Here is a 22,639-nt window from a genome sequence, read left to right as displayed (position 1 = left end):
GAGTTCAAATCCAGCCTAACAGTGACCCCATCTCTTAAAAAACAAAAGATGGCCAGGTGTGGTAGCTCATGCCTGTAATCCCAGCACTTTCAGAGGCTGAGGTAAGGAGGATCGCTTGAGCCCAGGAATTCAAGACCAGCCTGGGCAACATATGGAGACCTCGTCTCTACAAAAAATAAGAAAAATTAGCTCAGTAGGGTGGCACACACCTGTGGTCCCAGCTACCTGGGAAGCTGAGATGGGAGGATCGCTCGAGCCCAGGGGGTTGAGGCTGCACTGAGCCGTAATCATGCCACTGCACTGCAGCCTGGGCAACAGAGCAAGGCTCTGTCTTAAAAAAAAAAAAAAAAAATTATATATAGATGAATATATATGAATGTAGTCTCTCTCTCTCAAGACCTTATTGTACTGTACTCACCCTTCTCTTGATCTGTCCATCTGGTAACCAAGACAGTTACTAAATGACTGTCAAGTGGGGAGTGTATACAGCATGCATATGCTGGACAAAGGGACGATTCACCTCCCAGGCAAGATGGAGCAGGACCGAGCAGGACAAAGTGGGACGGTGCAAGATTTCATCACACTACTCAGAATGGCATGCAGTTTAAAACTTATACATTGTTTATTTCTGGAATTTTCTATTTAATATTTTGGGACCTCAGTTGACCATGAGTAACACAAACCACAGAATGCGAAACAGTGGATAAGAGAGGGATTATTGTACATACTTTCACCTAAGACAGTTGTGTATATTCTGTTAACTGGGTAGCAAAAGCATATAGAAAGGTTTTGGGGGGATGCAGTGCATTACTCTTCTGTAATGACAGTAATTTACTTCAAGACATTGCAGGAGAAGGGGTTAAACGAGTAAAAGGGAGGAAGAGAAGGATTCATGCCTATCTGTACAGAGACATTTTCTTGCATTCCACTTTTTTTTTTTTTCTTTTGAGACGGAGTCTCACTCTGTTGCCCAGTCTGGAGTGCAGTGGCACGATCTCAATCTCAGCTCACTGCAACCTCTGCCTCCTGGTTTCAAGTGATCCTCCTACCGCAGCCTCCCAAGTAGCTGGGATTATAGGCATGTGCCACCATGCCCGGATAATTTTTTGTATTTTTAATAGAGACAGGGTCTCACCATGTTGGCCACGCTGGTCTTGAACTCCTGTTGGCCACGCTGGTCTTGAACTCCTGACCTCAAATGATCTACCCACCTTGGCCTCCCAAAGTGCTGGGATTATAGGCGTGAGCCACCGTGTCTGACTGCATTCTACTTTTAAACTTTGAACTACATTTCATTAACAGTAAGCTTATTAATAAGCAAACCCTTTAAAATGTGGCATAAAAAGACTGGGCACAGTGGCTCAGGCCTGTAATCCCAACACTTTGGGAGGCAAAGGCAGATGGATCATGTGACCGCAGGAATTTGAGACCAGTCTGGACAACATGGCGAAACCCTATCTCTACAACAAAATACAAAAATTAGCTGGGTGGAGCAGACGTGCGCCTGTGGTCCCAGTTGCTTGGGAGGCTGAGGTGGGAGGATCACCTGCGCCCAGGAGGTAGAGGCTGCAGTGAGGTGTGATCACACCACTGCACTCCAGCCTGGGAGACAGAGGGAGATGCTGTCTCCAAAAAACAAACAAAAAAGGGGGCATAAAAGATAGCTGTAGCGACTCTCAATGTCTGACCATCCATTATTTGAAAGTAATGTTCTCTATAGAATTAATTACATAATGGCATTGTAATTACTAAGTGCCCTTAAAATGAGTATCAAAGGCTTTTACAAACTGGCAGATAAAATTTAACTCTGCAATCTTTGTTAGGTACATGTTATAAAAGATTTTTTGTTTTGATTTGGTTTTTTTGAGGCAGGGCCTCACTCCATTACCCAGGTTGGAGTGCAGCATTGTGATCATAGTTCACTGCAGCCTCAAACTCCTGGGCTTGATCAATCCTCCCACCTCAGCCTCATGAGTACTTAGGAGTACAGGCGCTCACCACCACAGCTGGCTAACTTTTTAATTATTTATTTATTTATTTTTAGAGACAGTCTCACTCTTGCCCAGGCTGGAGTGCAGTGGCATGATCTCGGCCTACTGCAACCTCTGCGTCCCGGGTTCAAGCAATTCTACTGCCTCAGCCTCCTGAGCAGCTGGGATTAGAGGTGCCCGCCACCATGCCTGGCTAATTTTTCGTATGTTTAGTAGAGACAAGGTTTTACCATGTTGGCCAGGCTGGTTTCAAACTCCTGACCTCAAGTGATCCACCTGCCTCGGCCTCCCAAAGTGCTAGGATTACAGGCATGAGCCACCACACCTGGCTAATTATTTATTTTTTGTAGAGATGTGGTCTTGCTGTGTTGCCCAGGCTGGTCTTGAACTAGTGGGCTCAAGGAATCCTCCTACCTTGGCCCCCACAGTGTTGGGATTACAGGCCTGAGTCACCGCACTCAGACTTCTTTATTTTCGAGACAGGATGGAGTGCAGTGACACGATCATAGTTCATTGCAGACTCGAACTCCTGGGCTCAAGCAATCCTTCTGCCTCAGACTCCCAAGTAGTTGAGACTACAGGTATGTGCTACCACACCTGGCTAATTTTTGTATTTTTTGTAGAGACTAGGTTTATGTTGCCCAGGCTGGTCTTGAATTTCTGGCCTCAAGTGATCCTCCTTCCTCAGCCTCCCAAAGTGCAGGGGTTACAGGTGTGAGCCACTGCACCAGCCCCACATTATAAAGATTTTAAAGCTAGGCCAGTAAGGTTCAAGGTTGTAGTACAACATGATCATGCCTGTGAATAGCCACTTCAGTCCAGCCTGGACAACACAGCAAGACCCGCTTCTCTTAAAAAACAAAACAACAACAACAACAACAAAAAACATGTCTTGGCTGGGCATGGTGGCTTATGCTTGTAATTCCAGCACTTTGGGAGGCCGAGGTGGGTGGATCACTTGAGGTCAGGAGTTCAAGAACAGCCTGGCCAACATGGTGAAACACCGTCTCTACTAAAAATACAAAAATTAGCCAGGCGTGGTGGCACATGCCTACAGTCGCAGCTACTCAGGAGGCTGGGGCAGGAGAATTGCTTGAACCCAGAGGTGGAGGTTGCAGTGAGCTGAGATCATACCATTGCACTCCGGCCTGGGTGACAGAGTGAGACTCCGTCTAAAACACACACACACACACACACACACACACACACATATCTCTTAAAAAGTAAATTTTACTAAGTCTTTTAAAGGAATAAGATAGCCTTCAGAAGTCGGGCACTGTGGCTCATGTCTGTAATCCCAGCACTTTGGGAGGCTGAGGCAGGCAGATCACCTGAGGTCAGGAGTTTGAGACCAGCCTGGCCAACATGGTGAAACTCCATCTCTACTAAAAATACAAAAATTTTTTGTATTTTTGTATTTTTTGTGGTGGCGCATGCCTGTAGTCCCAGCTCAGAAGCTGAGGCAGGAGAATCGCTTGATTCCGGGAAGTGGAGGTTGCAGTGAGCCGAGAATGCGCTGAGTGACAGAGCTAGACCAGACTCCATCTCAAAAAAAGAAAAAAAAAGACAGCCTTCAGAAAACAGCATTACTCAAAATGCCTTGTGTTTAAATTTTAAAACTTTATTGGCTGACAGAAAACTGCCATACTTTCTTCCCACTACCATCCTGCTATTCCTGAATTTGATTTGCAAAAAGAAGCATAGACCAATAAGGGTTCCTTAGGCGCACAACAGAATTTAAAGAAGTGGGAAAGATATGTTTACAATTAGAATATAAAACTTCTCTCTCAGTTTAAAAAATTTATTTTTCTTTGTACATATTTTAAAGTACAGCTTTGTTTTCTTTTTGGGAACTGTGGAAAATGCCTATTTATAATGTCTTTGGAAGGATACCCCATTTTGTAATTGTGGTCTTCCAGATTCTTCTTGGTTACAGATGTTGAGATGTATTCCACGGTACTCACATTTCTGATAAATCCATGTTGTCTGGAAGAGGCTTCCTTTCAGCTTTCTGACATCTTATCAAGAATTAGTAGAGGGGCAAGAATTCTTGCCCTGTTAGTTTCCACAATGCAGCCATTTAACACCATCTCATCCAAAATGATGTGTACTTTATCCAAATTAAACATTATCTAGGGTTATATTAAGGAAATTAGTTTAAAGTTATAAAAATGTTAACATTCAGTAAAAATTTGTGGCTTAACCTGGAGTTTTCCCAGTGTAAATTAGTCTAAGCATGAGGGTTTTTTGTACAGAATTTCTGAAATTAAATTTAAAACTGGTGGCCGGGCGCGGTGGCTCAAGCCTGTAATCCCAGCACTTTGGGAGGCCGAGACGGGCGGATCACGAGGTCAGGAGATCGAGACCATCCTGGCTAACACAGTGAAACCCCATCTCTACTAAAAAATACAAAAAACTAGCCGGGCGAGGTAGCGGCGCCTGTAGTCCCAGCTACTCAGGAGGCTGAGGCAGGAGAATGGCGTGAACCCGGGAGGCGGAGCTTGCAGTGAGCTGAGATCCGGCCACTGCACTCCAGCCTGGGTGACAGAGCGAGACTCTGCCTCAAAAAAAAAAAAAAAAAAAAAAAATTTAAAACTGGCATCCATATTAGAAATTGTTACCTTCACATATGCATACCTAGTTTCACCTTGGTTAAGCTAACAAGATAAGTAGGGATAAAAACGAAACAGCTACATTTTTTAACCAAAGGGACAGGGAGTCTACTAAGTGCTAGAGAACACAGCAAGAGTCATGTGGCAAGAGAATGACCTGAACTCAAAAATAATGGTGTCCTCCCAGACAATAATAATAATAGTAACAACCATTTGTTGAATGCTCCTGTTCCAGACATTGTGTTGAGTTTCAGCCTTCTGTAAATCTCTGATGTATGTTGTTACATATTATCCTTAGTTTACCCAGGATCAAACAGGCTCAAAGCATAGTCCAAAGCCACATGGCTAGTAAATGCCAGGCTGGAATTTAAATCCAAAGCTTGGGCTTGACTGCTCTGCTTCCAGGCTCCTCAGGAGCGGCTAGACACCTCCCTCCTCAGCCCCCAAACCTCCATCCCAAAATAAATGCCTTGTTCCTTCAGTTATCTGCTCTGTCAGACAGACTGATGTAAAAATAACTATGAGGAGAAAATGAATGAAGAAGGCAGGGCGTAATAAAATTTCTGGATTTCAAGACAGTATCTCTTACAAATGGATAGTTCTAAGAAGTCATTTGAGAATGATGGAGCCACTTTGGCTTACAGGTGTTCTTTTTTTTTTTTTTGAGATGGAGTCTTGCTCTGTCGCCCAGGCTGGAGTTCAGTGGCGTGATCTCGGCTAACTGCAAGCTCCACCTCCCGGGTTTATGCCATTCTCCTGCCTCAGCCTCCCCAGTATCTGGGACTACAGGCGCCTGCCACCACACCCGGCTAATTTTTTTGTATTTTTTTTTTTTAAGTAGAGATGGGGTTTCACCATGTTAGTCAGGATGGTCTCGATCTCCTGACCTTGTGATCCGCCCGTCTCGGCCTCCCAAAATGCTGGGATTACAGGCTGGAGCCACCGCGCCTGACCGGCTTACAGGTGTTCTTACTGGAAAGTTAGCATGGGGCATCAGGAAAGAAGAAAATATTGTTAGACTATGATGTCTAGCAAACTAGAAAGAACTAAATACTTCCCTCAAGAATCCCTTCAACTGAATACCTAACTTTTCTTTTGTGAAAGAAGGGGAACTGGAATGAGATGATGACAATGAATGTCTCTCAATTCTACACCTTAATATCTGAAGTTCTGTATCTACTTAAAGAGCAGGATCACGGTCTGTTACAAAAACAAAAACAGTTGACAGATTGTTTCAAACAAACTTCATTCAACAAATAGGTAATTCAATGCGCTAGGGGAGTTCAAAATTAAATCTTTGTAAAGTGAATTGTTCCCACTTGATTTTTTTCAACCAGACCAGATGTTCGAAGTCTACACTGTATTTGCTTAGTGAAGTGCAACTACACAGAATAGGACAAACGGTGAATGACTTTAAAGTTTTTATTAGGCTCTGTGTGAATATCTCATTAAGCTCTGTGCAAATAGTCCTCCAGCAGAATAAACTGTTTTCCAGGGGCCCATGGGAACTGTCCTTAAGTGACCCAGAAAAAAAAAAAAAAAAAAAAAAAAAGCATCACTCTGATATACCTATTAATAATGTCTTCCAATTATACAGATGACTGCTTTGTCCCATGGCCAAACTGGGACTGGAATGTTAGGCCCTTGACTACAACCTGTTCACTAGACCCAGAAGCCAGAACTTAGGTGAGACAAAGTGGAAATGGCAGCCAGGTATATACAGAAAGGCAGAGCTGAGAAGCACAGGTGGCTATGTGAAAAATGGCCTACAGAACCTTCCTGTTGTACTCGCTAAGGGCAATGAAAGCCTTAGTGCCTTTGAAAATGTCACCTTCTCCAAGATAACTTCCTTTGAGATACAAGGAAATCTAATTTTAACCCATGAATTGGTTTGGGGATCAAGCTGCTCTGTGGCCTGCCCCATCTCCGGCAAGCAGATGATCCGCTGTTCAGATGTCGCCTTGAGCAACTGCCCAACTGTTTTGAAATTCAGATCAGAAGTTACTGCTAAATCATATAAACCACTGACATCCCTACATTACAAGGACAAGGTCCTCCAGCAAGTCAATTTCCCAACATCCTGGAAACATGAGTTGCTCAGTGAGGTCACTGTATACTGTGGACATGTGACTGCCTGTGTATCTGTGTATCTGACTCAAACTAACAATCATGCAGCTTTCTGGCACTATATGGGGAAACTACAGACCAAATCCACTGTGAGGCAAAGGGCTGAAAGCTGATTTCCCCCTGGAATCATGTGACTCTTTTAAAATAAGAATCCAGCTGTTGTTTACATCTTGATTTGGTTTATGAGCAACTTGTACACCCTGGTGAGGCCAAGAGTAATGGCATTTAGGCCATATGCCAGGTAAGCAGGGACCAAAAAATACCCTATATGCTAAGCCCATGGAATAAACACACTGCAATGGTGACATTTGAAATAGGAGGAAGTAAGAAGGGCCCAGACTGTTGGTATACTAATGTAGTGAGCTGAGAATGGCTATTGAAAGATGGTCTTACCTTCAGGCTATAATGAACTTGACTGACTCTAAAGATCCTAAGGAAACTTGTTTTCTTTCATGGGCCCCAGAGGTTGAGCTGACATGAACTAGAAACAATCTCCCAAAGAAGGGAGTTACTGAAGTCCATTTTCTCCCAACCTAGAAAGCTAAGAACTTTTCTGAATTTTCACATAATGTGGATTGGAATTGAACATCGCAGGGCTCATTGAATATTAGTGCCACTTGAAATCAACTTTTTAATTACAGTGATTGAAATGAGGCTGGGTGCAGTGGCTCACACCTGTAATCCCAGCACTTTGGGAGGCTGAGGCGGATGGATTACCAGAGGTCAGGAGTTCAAGACCAGCCTGGCCAATAAACCCTGTCTCTACTAAAAATACAAAAATTAGCTGGGCATGGTGGCACGCGCCCGTAATCCCAGCTACTCGGGAGGCTCAGGCAGGAGAATCACTTGAACCTGGGAGGCGGAGGTTGCAGTGAGCCGAAATGGGCCCACTGCACTCCAGCCTGGGCAACAGAGTAAGACTCTGTCTCAAAATAAATAAACAAATAAAAATGAAAATAAATAAATAAAGTGATTGAAATGTTTATGGTCCCATCATTGGAATTTTATTTTTTTTTTAGATGCAGCTTGTCTCTATTGCTCAGGCTAGAGTGGAGTGGCGTGATCTCGGCTCACTGTAACCTCCATCTCCTGGGTTCAAGGGATTCTTGTGCCTCAGGCTCCTGAGTACTTGGGAGTACAGGCATGCGCCACCACACCCAGCTAATTTTTTTGTATTTTTAGTAGAGATGACGTTTTGCCACGTTGGCCAGGTTGGTCTCTATAACTCCTGAGCTCAAGTGATCTGCTTGCCTCAGCCTCCCAAAGTGCTGGGATTACAGATGTGAGCCACCGTGCCTGGCCCCAACACTGGAATTTTGATCTCTGGATAATAAAACACTTTTCCGTCATGAGTATTTTAACACCACAGTGGCAATCAAATTATCCTTTAATAAGTGAGAAACTGAGCAGCACAGACTCAAATGGAACCTCAAAAGGAATTCCAGGGCAGAGACCAACCTAGAAACTACAATTTCTAACTCTAGGCTTGGGTCTCAGATCCCTTGGTTTCTCATTTTATTTCTTTTTTAAAAACATATTCTAGCTAAGTGTTCTTTAATAAAATATGTAGGGTGGGAAAACTTGCTTTCTCACTATTCATACTTTAATTTCCCACCAAACTGGATAAGCGGCCAAGGGCCACTGTGTTCACATTTCCCCCAGAAAATACTACCATATCGAAGGCTACCATTATGAAGATTCTGCATAGTCCTGGAGACATTCTTCTTGTAGTATAGTATAGTCTTCTGTTCACCTTTTTTTTTTTTTTTTGGTGAAGAAAAGGTCTTGCTCTGTTGCCCAGACTGGAGTGCACAATCTTGGCTCACTGTAGCCTCGACCTCCTGTGCTCAAGGGATCCTCTCACCTCAGCCTCCCAATTAACTGTGACCGTAGGTGCGCCACCGCGCCCATCTAATTTCTTTATTTTTTGGAGGGATGGGGTTTCACTATCTTGCCCAGACTGGTCTTGAACCCCTGTGCTAAAGTGAGGCACTTTGCCTTACTCGGCCTCACAAAGTGCTGGAATTACAAGAGTGAGCCACTGTGCCTGGCCCTGTTCACATTTTGTCTCTTGCTAATTAGGCCACTGAAAGGGACTCTTTTTTTTTTTTTTGAGACGGAGTCTTACTGTGTTGCCCAGGCTGGGGAGCAGTGGTACGATCTTGGCTCACAGTAACCTCCGCCTCCCAGGTTCAAGCAATCCTCCCGCCTCAGTCTCCCAAATAGCTGGGATTACAGGTGTGTGCCACCACGCCCAGCTAATTTTTGTATTTTTAGTAGAAATGAGGTTTCACCATGTTGGCCAGGTGGTCTCGAACTCCTGACCTAAGGTGATCCACCTGCCTCAGCCTCCCAAAGTGCTGGGACTATAGGCGTGAGCCACCGCGCCTGGCTGTTATCTTTTTTAAAGTTGGTTTTCATTAAAGGCCCACTCATATTCTGAGAACAACAGGATACCCAGCTGTGGTTTTGCTTAAAGTTTATGTAGGCTTAGTTATATAGGCTAAAACATAAAGTTTCTGTTTGCTTAAAGTTATGTAGGCTTATGTAAAATTAAATATGAAAGTCAGAGGTGGGTCAATGAGCCTGCTATTATTCTCCTTTTTCCCCCTAAATCTCTCTTGCTTCTCATAACTTGCTGTCACTATTCCTGACTAAAATGGAACCCAAAAAAATGGAACAAAAGGAATAGGGTTAAAGCTGAGGGACCTGGTGGTGAAGAATGCTGGTGGATGAATATAGCACCTACAGGGCTCCTTAAAGGAAAGAGGAAAGTGGTCAAGGCTAGTGGGAGCCAGAAAAAACCTGGAGGCAGAACTGTTGGATCTGTAACATTCACATCTCCTTCTGGGGTACTGGCTGACTCCTGGGGGCTGTTCCTATCCAAGACTCTCATCACCCACCACGGCCCTGGCTACAGCTCCCATGCTGGAGAAGGCCCTGGGTCCCTCGTCCCTCAGTGCCTGCCGTTCCCATGGAGGAACCGCTGCACATGTTCCCTCGGACCCACAGGCCAGTCCTCACTGTCTGGCAACGAGGCTTTCCATTTCATATTTTCAAAAGGAAAAAAGATGTTTCGAAATCTGAACGTGAACTCCACTTTTGGAGAGCATGTTCTCAACAAGACATTCACAGGTACTCTCAAATGTTTTCATCCTTTCTGACTCCTCCAACCAAAGGCATTTCTCTAAAACATCTCCCCTTATTCACAAAAAAGCTTCGACAACACCAAGGCACCATGGTGACAGGCATTTTATAAATGTTTTGTTAGAGACTAAATTGCCACAGTCTACTCCAGATGATTAATTTTTTAAAAATATGTCAAATTTAGGCTGGGTGCAGTGGCTCACATCTGTAATCCCAACACTTTGGGAGGCCAAGGTGGACATATCACTTGAGGTCAGGGGATCGAGTCCAGCCTGGCCAAAATGGAGAAACCCTGTGTCTATTAAAAATACAAAAATTAGCCAGGCATGGTGGCAGGTGCCTGTAATTCCAGCTACTCAGGAGGCTGAGGCAGGAGGATCTACCTGAACCTGGGAGACGGAGGTTGCAGTGAGTTGAGATTGCACCACTGTACTCCAGCATGGATGACAGAGCAAGGCTCTGTCTCAGAAAAAAAAGAAAAGAAAAGAAATGTCAAATTTAACCTACCCAATTGATAATCCTAGAGTCAAGGGCCCTGGAAACCCAGAAACTAGTACCAGCTCTGCCCTAAAGTAGCTCTACGGATTGGGACATGTCACAGAACCTCTTTGGGCCTCAGCCTTTTTACCTAAAAAGTGAGGTTTTACACCAGCCAACGGTGACTCACCCAGCCCTATGGGAGGCCAAGGTGGGAGGATCACTTGAGCCCAAGAGTTCTAAGACCAGCCTAGGCATCATACTGAAATGCTGTTTTTATTTAAAAAATTTTTTTAATTAGCCAGCTGGGTGTGGTGGTGTGTGTCTGTATTCCTTGATGTATTTTTTTTTTCCTTGATATTTTTGTTTTTCTACTCTGGAAGCTGAGGTGGAAGGATTGCTTGAGCCCAGGAATTTGAGGTTGCAGTGAGCGATGATCACAACACTGCACTCAAGCCTGGGCAATAGAGCAAGACCCTGACTGTAAAAATTTTTTTTTACATTAATTTTTGAAAGTGAGGTTTTGCCGGGCGCGGTGGCTCAAGCCTGTAATCCCAGCACTTTGGGAGGCTGAGACGGGTGGATCACCAGGTCAGGAGATCGAGACCATCCTGGCTAACACGGTGAAACCCCGTCTCTACTAAAAAATACAAAAAACTACCCGGGCGAGGTGGCGGGCGCATGTAGTCCCAGCTACTCCGGAGCCTGAGGCAGGAGAATGGCGTGAACCCGGGAGGCAGAACTTGCAGTGAGCCGAGATTCGAGCACTGCACTCCAGCCTAGGCGACAGAGTGAGACTCCGTCTCAAAAAAAAAAAAAAAAAGAAAGTGAGGTTTTAACCTGATGATTGTGTAGGTTTCTTCTAGCTCCAAAGTATCTGGCTCGGAGCTAAAAAGCGGAGCTAGTTTATTCTTTTCTGATAATATCAGGCCATTCCTGGCTGGGTGTTGTGGCTCACACCTGAAATCCCAACACTTTGGGATGCTAAGGGGGGCGGATCACCGGAAGTTAGAAGTTGGAGACCAGCCCGGCCAACATGGCAAAACCCCGTCTCTACTAAAAATACAAACTAGCCAGGTGTGGTGGTGCACGCCTGTAGTTCCAGCTACCTGGGAGGCTGAGGCAGGAGAATCACTTGAACCTGGGAGGCGGAGGTTGCAGTGTGCCAAGATCACACCACTGCACTCCAGCCTGGACAAGAGAGTGAGACTCTGTCTCAAAAAAAAAAAAAAAAAAAAAAAAAAAAAAAAAAAATCAGGCCATTCCTGAAGTCATCACATGCTCCATCATATCTCGGAAGAAATGCTTAAATAATGATTTTATTAGCCGGGCGTGGGGGCTCAAACCTGTAATCCTAGCACTTTGGGAGGCCGAGACGGGCAGATCACGAGGTCAGGAGATCGAGACCATCCTGGCTGACACGGTGAAACCCCGTCTCTACTAAAAAATACAAAAAAAAAAACTAGCTGGGCAAGGTGGCGGGTGCCTGTAGTCCCAGCTACTTGGGAGGCTGAGGCAGGAGAATGGCATGAACCCGGGAGGCGGAGTTTGCAGTGTGCCGAGATCGCGCCACCACACTCCCGCCTGGGCAACAGAGCGAGACTCCGTCTCAAAAAAAAAAAAAAAAAAAAGATTTTATTAATTAATTAACACTGTAACTTTCTTACAGAACATGCAGAAAACTTCAGTTCATTTAGAAGCTGCCGCTTCAGTGTTGGATGCTTCCCTGAAGAATCTGTTTGTTCTTCTGGCTGGTATTCCTATAGCCTCAGTTTGAACAAGTATTTTTGCAATTTCACATTAAATCAGGCTGACATTATCTCCTACTTGGAGAAGCCCTATTCTGGTTTCTGGATCTCTAAAAGTATTTCAGATTTTAGGAAGTTGACGGAACTAGAGGTAGATGCCCCACAGTGGGCCTGATCGAGGCCTGCCTGCAAACCATGGTGGTGCTGATCTCTGTCGCCTGCAGACCATCATTCTTCCAGGAAGCACCATGATAGATGCTAGCAGAGTCACAGAGAGGGCACACAGCACTGAGGCCCTTCCTATGCCCCGCCCTCAACTGCAATAAAAGGAGCATGAATCAGGGTTCTTTCACACAACCCACCAGAGCTTTACGACTCTAGAATCAACTGCTCAGGCTTTGAGATTTTAAGAGTTTATAAAATACAAACAGGAATGTTGTAAAGATGTTTTTATTTTTATTTTTAAAGACAAGGTCTTGCTCTGTTGCCAGATTGGAGTGCAGTGGCACAATCACGGCTCACTGCAGCCTCAGTTTCCCAGGCTCAAGTGATCCTCCTACCTCAGCCTCCCTAGTAGTTGAGACTACAGGCACACACGACCAATGCTTGGCTTTTTAAATTTTTTTGTAGAGACTGGGTCTCCCTATGTTGCCCAGGCTGGTCTCAAACTCCTGGCCTCAAGCAATCCTCCTGCTTCAGCCCTCCAAAGTGCTGGGATTACTGGCATGAGCCACGGTGCCAGGCCTGAAGATGTTTTTAAATCAAGAAAACATTCTGGATTCTAGCGTATGTTTGTGGGGCCTGGATGCTAGCCTCTATTTGTGCCTCACAAGAGTATAAAGCAGAGACCCCGGCCTGCTCTCGCTTGTCTCCCCAGGCACATAGGTGGGACATCCCAGCTACCAGCCCAGCTTTCCTATCATTCCTGCCCCTAGTCTTGGGGTGAAGGTTGAGGAGAGGCTTGCAGAGGCCGTGGTGGCAGGCTCTGGGATATCTAGGGACCTTATAAATTATAGGAAGTCAGAGGATGGTCAAGCAGTGGACAGGGAGGGCTGGTGGCCAACTGCCCCATCATGGGGAAGGGGTGCTGGTGAAGCAGAGACAGAGTGTGCCCTCTAAAGCACAGGGCCTGAGGAGCCCCTGACTGTCCAGGCCTGAAGGCTGTACTGCTGCATTCCATTCTAGCCAAAATAAACTAGTCTTTAGGCCTCTTTAAAGGCACCAAATACTGAAAAGGCTGTGGAGGTTTTCTGTACCTTCATGCGCAGAGCAGGTGTGCACCGATTTGAAGAGTAGTTGGTGTGTCTCCCATACTGTGCTGTTCATCGGTGCCATCCCCTGGCTATTCAGTAGATGGGGGTGGTGGAGGCAGCTCCTTTGAATTATGAACTGTCTGGAGAAAAGCAAGCCTGCTGGGGCTCCAGGGCTGAGCATATTTTGGGAAGTTCATCAATTGGTTCCTAAAAAAACCACCTTAATTCATAAAATTTGAAGTCTTTTTTTTTTTTTTTTTTTTTTTAATTTGAGGCAGAGTCTCGCTCTGTCGCCCAGGCTGGAGTGCAGTGGCCGGATCTCAGCTCACTGCAAGCTCCGCCTCCCGGGTTCACGCCATTCTCCTGCCTCAGCCTCCCGAGTAGCTGGGACTACAGGCGCTCGCCACTGCGCCCGGCTAGTTTTTTGTATTTTTTAGTAGAGACGGGGTTTCACCGGGTTAGCCAGGATGGTCTCGATCTCCTGACCTTGTGATCCACCCGTCTCGGCCTCCCAAAGTGCTGGGATTACAGGCTTGAGCCACCGCGCCCGGCCTTGAAGTCTTAAATAAATCTACCAAGGTATGTGATGGGGCAAACTCTCCCTATAGAAACAGGATTCACGAATCTTCAGGCCTCACTGCAGCCGGGTGGGTGAAGTGGAACTGAAGAGTGCACAGGAGTGTATTCATAGCACGTGAATGATTTAGGTCACTGACGGGCTTGGTCCCGAGGGGGCAGCCCGCCCCACCTGACACCACTGCACCAGAGGGTTTCCACTAACTGGAAGACTTTCAGCAAGCCGGAGTTGCTGTCCTGATTTCTTATGCTTAGGTCATTTCTTTTTAAAATCCAATCTGTCTTGCTCTGTGATGTCAGCCTTACTAGAAGTAGAACAAGTCCATACTAGGGAGAAATGTAAATGGTGCACAGTATTTCTCCAAGTCTAACTGTACAGGTTCTCGGAAACTTCCCTAGCCTTAAAAAATCAGGGGAAAAGCCTCTGGAGAAAAAGACGGGGCTTCCTGGGAATTTATGAGGTTTTGACTTCCTTCTCCTGTGCCAAAACCAAGCTTTAACTCACATCTGTCCCATGTGGGCTGACAAGGAGGGCTTTCTTAAGCCTGAGCAAACACGAACAAGATTATGTACCGTTAGCAGTCGAAGGACCAAATCTAGGTTGCCATTATAGCAGTTTGCTTGTTTTCAACCTTTTAAGGCCTAAGGGAGCTTTCCTGGCAGAGTGGATATAAGCACTGCTGGCTGCTCCAGGAGGTGCCTGGCTACATGCTACCACACAGTGATGCAGAATGCCTACACCTTCCCCAGATGGAGCAGGAACTGCAGCTGAGCCTCGATAAGGTCCCCTTGTCTTTCTGCTGTGTAACCAGTCTGCAGAGGTCCTCCTTGGACATGTGATGGTTAAAAAGGACTACGTATGAAGCAGAGAAGAGTCATGGGTTTTTAATTAGATATTTTTCAGATGGCTAAGGGTGGTAATCTTTTAAGAACGTCAACACTTTGGGAGGCCAAGGCAGGAGGCTTGCTCCAGCCCAGAAGTTTGAGACCAGCCTGTGCAACAGAGTGAGACCCCATCTCCACAAAAAAATAAATTAAAAAAATTAGCCAGGCATGGTGTTGGGTACCCATAGTCCCAGCTACTTGGGAGGCTCAGGTGGGAGGATCACTTGAGCCCAGGAGATCCAGGGTGTAGTGAGCCATGATCACACCTCTGCACTCCAGCCTGGGTGACAGAGCAAGAGCCTATCTCAAAAAAAAAAAAAAAAGTGTCAACAGAAAAGAGGGGGCACATGCCCTTCTCTGCTGCCTGCTCCACTTTTAGACCACTGGAAGTACAAGTGAGATCAAATCTGGAGCAAAGACGTAAACTTCCAGGTCTAGAGAGACTTTGTTCCCTTCTCTAAATGATGTAAAATTCCTAATTTGCCAGATGGATATGCCTAAGTAATTCCTAAGGACAGTAAATATATATAACTTGGTTAGAGGGGAAGAGAGGGTGAAAATGAAACCAGGTAAAATGAAGGGAAAATTGTATATCTTGGCGTAAAATTGTAATTCAAACAAGAATGCTGGAGCTCATCACATAGACCTATACTACACACCAGAAGGCTACAAAGACAAGTATCCCCATCTTTATTTCTAGTAAACATCTAGTAAATATCCAACACATCAACACGACTCATCCAACTAGAACACATATCCCTTCACCTCTGATTCACGTTAACTCTCTCAATATCTAGTCTTGTAAGACTCTCTTCCTGTTTCAGATGTAAGGTAACTCAGCTCAGTTACCTAAAGTCATGGCAACATCAACTATTAAGGCTGAGCAGGTGTTAAAGCTCTTCCAGTCTTCATTCTCTCATTTTAAGACGAGGGGGTTATGTGCCTTGTCCAATACACACAGCTAGTCAGTGGCAAGACCAAAAGTGCAAATTGAATTCTCTACTCCCAGTGAAGTGTCTTTTAGCCCTTGCTATCTTCCTGATGAGTGTTTAAATCAAAAAGCTTTTTGTCTACTTGTACTTTGTTCAAGTAGGAAGAGATTTATTTTGAATTGCTTTGGATGGCTTAATTCAGATAGAATATTACATGTTGAATAAAAACATACTGTAATATACAGACCATGCTGAATGAAAACACACCATAATATACAACATGGTCTGTATATCACAGTACTTTTTATTCAGCATGCTAAAACCTACGAAGGGATCTACAATCCCTTCTAGGTCACAGTGATCATAGATTTGGGTCACTCACCACTAGAGGGCACTCAGATTTTCCCAGTTAGTTTACAGAGGCTTCCAATTACAGTGTACAAAACGAATTTTATCAACACGGCGACATTTCCTATCAGTAATAACAAGTAAACAGCCATTTCCCCAGAAACATTAAGTGGATGCAAACATACTGGTTCTGGGCATTTATGTAAGTGTATCTATAAGTTTATAAATTAGGCTGGGCACGGTGGCTCATACCTGTAATCCTAGCACTTTGGGAGGCTGAGGCGGGTGGATCATCTGAGGTCAGGAGTTCAAAACCAACCTGGCCAACATGGTGAAACCCCGTCTCTACAAAAAAAAAAAAAAAAAAAAAAATTAGCTGGGCATGATAGCAGGTGCCTGTAATCCCAGCTACTCAGGAGGCTGAGGCAGGAGAATCGCTTGAACCCAGAAGGCCAAAGGCTGCAGTGAGCCACAATCACGCCACTGCACTCCAGTCTGGGTGACAGAGCGAGACTCTGTCTCCAACAAACAAACAAACAAACAAAATATATAAATTAGACACCTACACACACACACACACACACACACTCTGTCTTAAAAAAAACTTTTTTCGGCTGGGTGAGGTGGCTCACACCTGTAATCCCAGGACTTGGGGAGGCCGAGGCAGGCGGATCACCTGAGGTTGGGAGTTTGAGACCAGTCTGACCAACATGGAGAAATCCTGTCTCTACTAAAAATATAAAATTAGCCAGGCATGGTGGCGCATGCCTGTAATCCCAGCTACTCGGGAGGCTGAGGCAGGATAATGGCTTGAACCTGGGAGGCAGAGGTTGCGGCGAGCCGAGATTGCACCACTATATTCCAGCCTGGGCGACAAGAGCGAGACTTCGTCTCAAAAAAAATTTGCCATATATATATGGTCGGGCACAGTGGCTCATATATATATTATATATATATTTCATATATATATGATATATGATATCATATGATAATCCCAGCACTTTGGGAGGCCGAGGTGGGTGGATCACCTAGGGTCAGGAGTTCAAGACCAGCATGGCCAACACGGTGAAACCCCGTGTCTACTAAAAATACAAATATCTCATTTATATATGATATATATATGAGAAATATATATATACACACATATGATACATATCAGAAACTATGCCCAGAACCAGTAGTTTTGCATCCACTTAATATTTCTGGCAAAATGTGGAAAAATGGCTGTGTGTTTGTGCACGTACTCACACATACACACACATACAAATAAGTGTATGTATATATACACATAAACATATTGTTATAATTTGTATGTAGTTGTTATATTCTAATATATATAAATATTTATATATAACATTTGTTATAGTTAATTTACTATTTTAGATTGCAACTTGATGTGTTCTTCAAGGACTCAAGTGGTAGGTAGATTTTTGAAGTAAAAAATAAACTTCAAAGTTAGCCGGCCTCCCAAACACTGGCACAAAGCCTAAGGGCTCCTGCCAAAATCTGGGGGCCTGCAGTACTCTAAGCAAATCATGCTTGTTTTGAGGGTACTTGGATATTGTGATTTAAAAGAGACAGAAGAAAACGAGAAAAGGAGAACTTTCTCTGCTATCAAGGAAATGAATACATTTGATAGCAATGATTACAAGCCAGGCAATTTCTTTAACCTTCCGGTTTATCAACACTGAAGGCCTTATCTGGTCATGTAGGGCATTTCTAGATATTTATACCTGGAACCCTGGAAATCCAGTTTCTGCAGGAGGACTAAACACTTTTTTGGCTGTTATTTAAATTTTGAAAATGCCTATTCCATATGCTTAAAGGAAATTAAATTAACAAATAGTAGCTATTAACTACTATGATAGCGCTGTCCTGCCTGAAAAAAAAAAAAAAAAATCTTAAGAGTCATCTTGCCAAGTACAGTGGTTCGCGCCTGTAATCCCAGCACTTTGGGAGGCCAAGGTGGGTGGATCACCTGAGGTCAGGAGTTGGAGACCAGCCTGGCCAACATGGTGAAACCCCGTCCGTGTCTACTAAAAATACAAAAATTAGCTGGGCGTGGTGGTGGGCGCCTGTAATGCCTCAGGAGGCTAAGGCAGGAGAATCACTTGAACCCAAGAGGCAAAGGTTGAAGTGAGGTGGAAGTTGCTGTGGGCAGAGATTGCGCCATTGCACTCCAGCCTGGGCAAGAAGAGCGAAACTCCATCTCAAAAAGAAAAAAAAAGAATAGTCTTGTTGAAGAAGGGGGACCAGGTAGGGGAGGAGTTTTGCAGAACACCCACACCTCCGGCTGTCTTGTCATGGTTGTTGGTGATGAACACTCTGGACTGCTGAATAGTTTTCCTGCTCTGTGGCACTTACCTGATAAGGACTAGAGTGCGCTTGCCAAGTACCGTGGAAAACAGTATTGAAAAAGGATACATCTAATTCACTCTGGAAGAGAGAAAAAGAGTGCAAGGGTGAGAACAAAGACATTGGGACCCGTTGCTCTTAGCAGAGTCAGACTGAAGAGGCTTCTGCATCCATAGCAGTGGCCTCTCCTACCTGCTTCTGGGCTTGGAGGCCACAGCAGTCTGACTCTGCCAAGGCCCTGAGTTTGGGACTGTAATTTTTTTAAAAATAGGCTGTAGTTCAAAGGAATTTTACAGGCCAGTACCATTCATCTTTAGAAAGCAGAGGGAAAAAGAAACTAACTCAACCTTTACAGATGTAGGTAATTTGATGTGTGTATCAGAGATGGTAACAATGTGCCACACCTTTGAATCCACTAATGTTACTTCTAGGAGTTTATCCCAAGGAAAAAATTAGACAATGGCACAATGATATATGACAGGATATTCAGGGTAATGGTGCTTGTAATAGCAAATTATTGATAATAACCTAAATATCTATCAAGGAGGGGAACTAAGTAAACCGTAGCATATCCACAAATGACAATGTAGAAATATAAGTACTCACATATTGTTATAAAAAGTTACAAAATGCATACATAGTATTATCCTATGTATGCATGTATACAGATCAAGATATATATGGTTATATAGCTACAGACAGACATAGAAAGTCTAAAAGGAAATGTACCTAACAGCAGTTATCAGTAACTGATGGGCTTACTGATGATCTTTTTCTCACTTAAAAAAATCTATTTTATTTATTTATTTCGAGAAAGTATTTATTTATTTTGAGTCAGTGTGTCACCCAGGCTGGAGTGCAGTGGCATGATCTTGGTTCACTGCAACCTCTGCTTCCTGGGTTCAAGTGATCCTCCCACCTCTGCCTCCCAAGTAGCTGGGACTAGAGGTGTGCGCCACCACACCTGGCTAATTTTTGTATTTTTTTTGTAGAGACAGGGTTTTGCCATGTTGCCCAGGCTGGCCTTGAACTCCTGAGCTCAAGCGATCCACCTGCCTCAGTCTCCCAAAGTGCTGGGATTATAGGTGTGAGCCATCACGCCTGGCCAAAAAATACATCACTTTTTAAAGAGCAAGTTTTAGGTTCAGAGCAAACTGAGGGGGAGGTACACAGACATCCCATCCCCTGTGTCCCTCCGAATGTGCAGCCTCCTCCTATGATCAGCATTCCCCGCCACAGCGGTACCTTTGTTAAAACTGACAAACCTACACCATTCTCACCCGAAGTCCACAGTTTACATTAGGGTTCACTCTGGTGGTGTACGTTCTATGGGTTTAGACAAATGTATAATTACATGTATTCGCTTTCCTCTTTCTCTTTGCCTATATGTTTTAAAATTTTTTAAATAAAATAAAATAGATATTTATATAGTGAAAAAAGTATGGAGGAAGAAAAAAGTAAAGAGAATTAAGTTCAAATATGAAAGGACTTAAGGTTTGTCAAATGCAGCACTGAAAATTCCCTGATATCACTTCTTCAACAGCAACAACCCTCACCTCTGGCAAAGTCGCGTCCTTTGAAGCTAACTGGGTTGGCTTTTTGTTTTAAAAATGTGATGCTGAGATGCTTCTCTCAGCCCTAGACAGCATGAGACTGATCTCCAAATTTAAGATTTGGAAATTCTCGAAGATTAAAAATAGCGGCAGAAAGAATGTTTAAAATTCACAAACCTAAAAATAAATCTTACATGACAAGGCTGTCTCTGTGAGGGGGACAGATCCCGTTTTCTTTCCCATAGTGCTCTTTTCCCTCTTCCTCTTCTTCTTTTTGCTATGGTTTGATCCTAAGCCAAGTCGTCCCTTAGTATCTACCGTCCAAGTCCTGCAGGATCACCTAACTGAAATTAAATTCTAACCTTTACTTTTGTGGTTTATGTGGCCACTGACTCTCCCTAAAATTATACCTATAATTCAGTAATATGCTATTTATTCTTAGTTACTGAATATAATAATAATAATTTTAAAAACCTTAGCAATGATAGTACTTGTACCCACTTTTTATTCTCCTAGGCTTAGAACATTATTATTTTGGGAAATTATATTCTTCTTGGTGGGTGTCACCTTGAAATGGCTAATCACAGTCAGCTCTGATCATAGACCCTGACTTGCAACTAGTCCATCTAAGCAAGAAAGTGGTCATCACAAGGTAAAGAGAAGCTAGAGCTATGCTGTCCAATATGGTAAACACCAGCCTCATGTGGAGATTTAAATTAAGTAAAATTAAAACTTCATTTCCTCAGTTATACTAACTGCATTGCAAGTGCTCAAGAGCCACACCTGGCTAACGCCTACTGTATTGGATGGCACAGGTACAGAACATTCCTATCTCTGCAAAAAGTTTTACTGAACAGTGCTGGTCTATGTCTTGCCAAGCAATCAACACAGAGATAGATTTTAAAGCCAGTCTCCATGTCCTCTGTCCTCTAAGGCCAGTCTCTGGAATGATCACCTCTTGGTCTCTTTCGGCTTTGGAAGGCACCAGCCCCTTCCTGGCCAGAGGCATCACCACATCACAGACCACTAGGCATGTTCCCAACACCAACTCTTGAATCAAGAAAAGGCTGACAGCGGCCAGGCGCAGTGGCTTACGCCTGTAATCCCAGCACTTTAGGAGGCCGAGGCAGGCGGATCAAGAGGTAAGGAAATCAAGACCACCCTGGCCAACATGGTGAAACACCGACTCTACTAAAAATACAAAAATTAGCTGGGTGTGGTGGCACATGCCTGTAATCCCAGCTACTCGGGAGGCTGAGGCGGGAGAATTGCCTGAACCAGGCAGTCGGAGGTTGCAGTGAGCCAAGATTGACAGAGCGAGATTCCATCTCAAAAAAAAAAAAAAAAAAAAAAAAGAAAAGAAAAGAAAAAAACCAAAAACGCTGACAGCAAGCCTCATGCACTAAGGCAGTGATTACCAAAATTAAGCATATATCAGAATCACCTGGAAGCCTTCTTAAACCAGATTTCTGGGCCTCAACCTAGAGTTTCAGATGCAATGGTCTGGGGTAGGGCCCAGAATTTGAATTTCTAACAAGTTCTCAACTTACACTAATGGTCCAGGAATCAGACTTTGAGAACGGTTGCACTAAGACGATGAAGACAGGCTAGCTGACTGTCCCATGAAGAAGGAGTTTGCCAAACCTCACTTCTGGCATTAGGAGGTGGGCTGAAGACATAATTTCCTAATCTGCGTTTTGCCCTTTCCGGGTTTTAGTGCACACAGTATTACTAATTAGGGAGCACATTCTGCTCACTGCCTCAGGAAGAAGCTTGGAAACAATTCCTTAATTGTTTTTATTTAAATAGGAAATTAAATGAAACAACTTTAAAAAATAAGCTTGCGCTAGCCAGGTGTGGTGGCTCACGCCTGTAATCCCAGCACTTTGGGAGGCTGAGGTGGGTGGATCACCTGAGGTTGGCAGTTCGAGACCAGCCTGACCAACATGGAAAAAGGAGAAACCTTGTCTCTACTAATAATACAAAAATTAGCTAGGTGTGGTGGCACATGCCTGTAATCCCAGCTACTTGGGAGGCTGAGGCATGAGAATTGCTTGAACCTGGGAAGCAGAGGTTGTGGTGAGCCGAGATCACGCTATTGCACTCCAACCTGGGCGACAAGAGCAAAACTCCGTCTCAAAAAAAAAAAAAAAAAAGCTTGTACCACTGCTACTTCTCAAGACTATCTAACTAAAGCTCAGGAAGGCCTACGGTAGCAAAGTAAAACATCTTTGCTGATTCTTTTTTAAAAGACTGGTGAGTTTCAAACTTACTATAAAGCTACAGAAATCAAGAGTGTGTTACTGATGTAAGCTAGACATAGAGATCAATGGAACAAAAGTGAGAGGCCAGAAATAAACACTTACATTTATGGCCAATTGATTTACTGATAAGGGTGCCAAGACAATTCATTGGGGGAAAAGAACAGTCTTTTGAACAAATGATGTTGGAATAATTGAATCTTTACAAATGAATGGGAGAAAATATTTTCAAATCATGTATCTGATAGGGGACTTGTATTCAGAATATATAAAGAACTCCTGCAACTCAACAATAAGATAACAAATAATGCAATTTAAAAATGGGCAAAGGATTTGAGCAGACATTTCTCCCAAGAAGATAGACAAATGGCTAA

At 44.0% G+C, this 22,639-nt stretch overlaps 1 protein-coding gene across 3 annotated transcripts in view; it reads right to left on the bottom strand.

Moving 5' to 3' along the window:
* Positions 1–899: 899 nt before the first annotated feature.
* AP4S1 (adaptor related protein complex 4 subunit sigma 1) overlaps positions 900–22,639 on the bottom strand; it is a 72,791-nt gene continuing 51,051 nt past the window's right edge. For 2 of the 3 annotated variants that reach the window (XM_073010889.1, XM_073010888.1), the window contains exons 5-6: positions 18,461–18,532; positions 900–4,123 (exon numbers count right to left, since the gene is read on the bottom strand). In XM_073010889.1, the coding sequence (XP_072866990.1) occupies positions 3,995–4,123; positions 18,461–18,532 (201 nt within the window). In that variant the 3' untranslated portion in view covers positions 900–3,994. The remainder of the gene's footprint in view (positions 4,124–18,460; positions 18,533–22,639) is intronic. The other variant, XM_073010890.1, reaches the window with a different exon arrangement.

Source organism: Chlorocebus sabaeus, chromosome 24 (genome assembly GCF_047675955.1).
Source record: "Chlorocebus sabaeus isolate Y175 chromosome 24, mChlSab1.0.hap1, whole genome shotgun sequence".
Lineage (NCBI taxonomy): Eukaryota > Metazoa > Chordata > Mammalia > Primates > Cercopithecidae > Chlorocebus > Chlorocebus sabaeus.
Note: the sequence above shows the minus strand (reverse complement) of the source record. Positions and strands in the feature narration are given on the sequence as shown.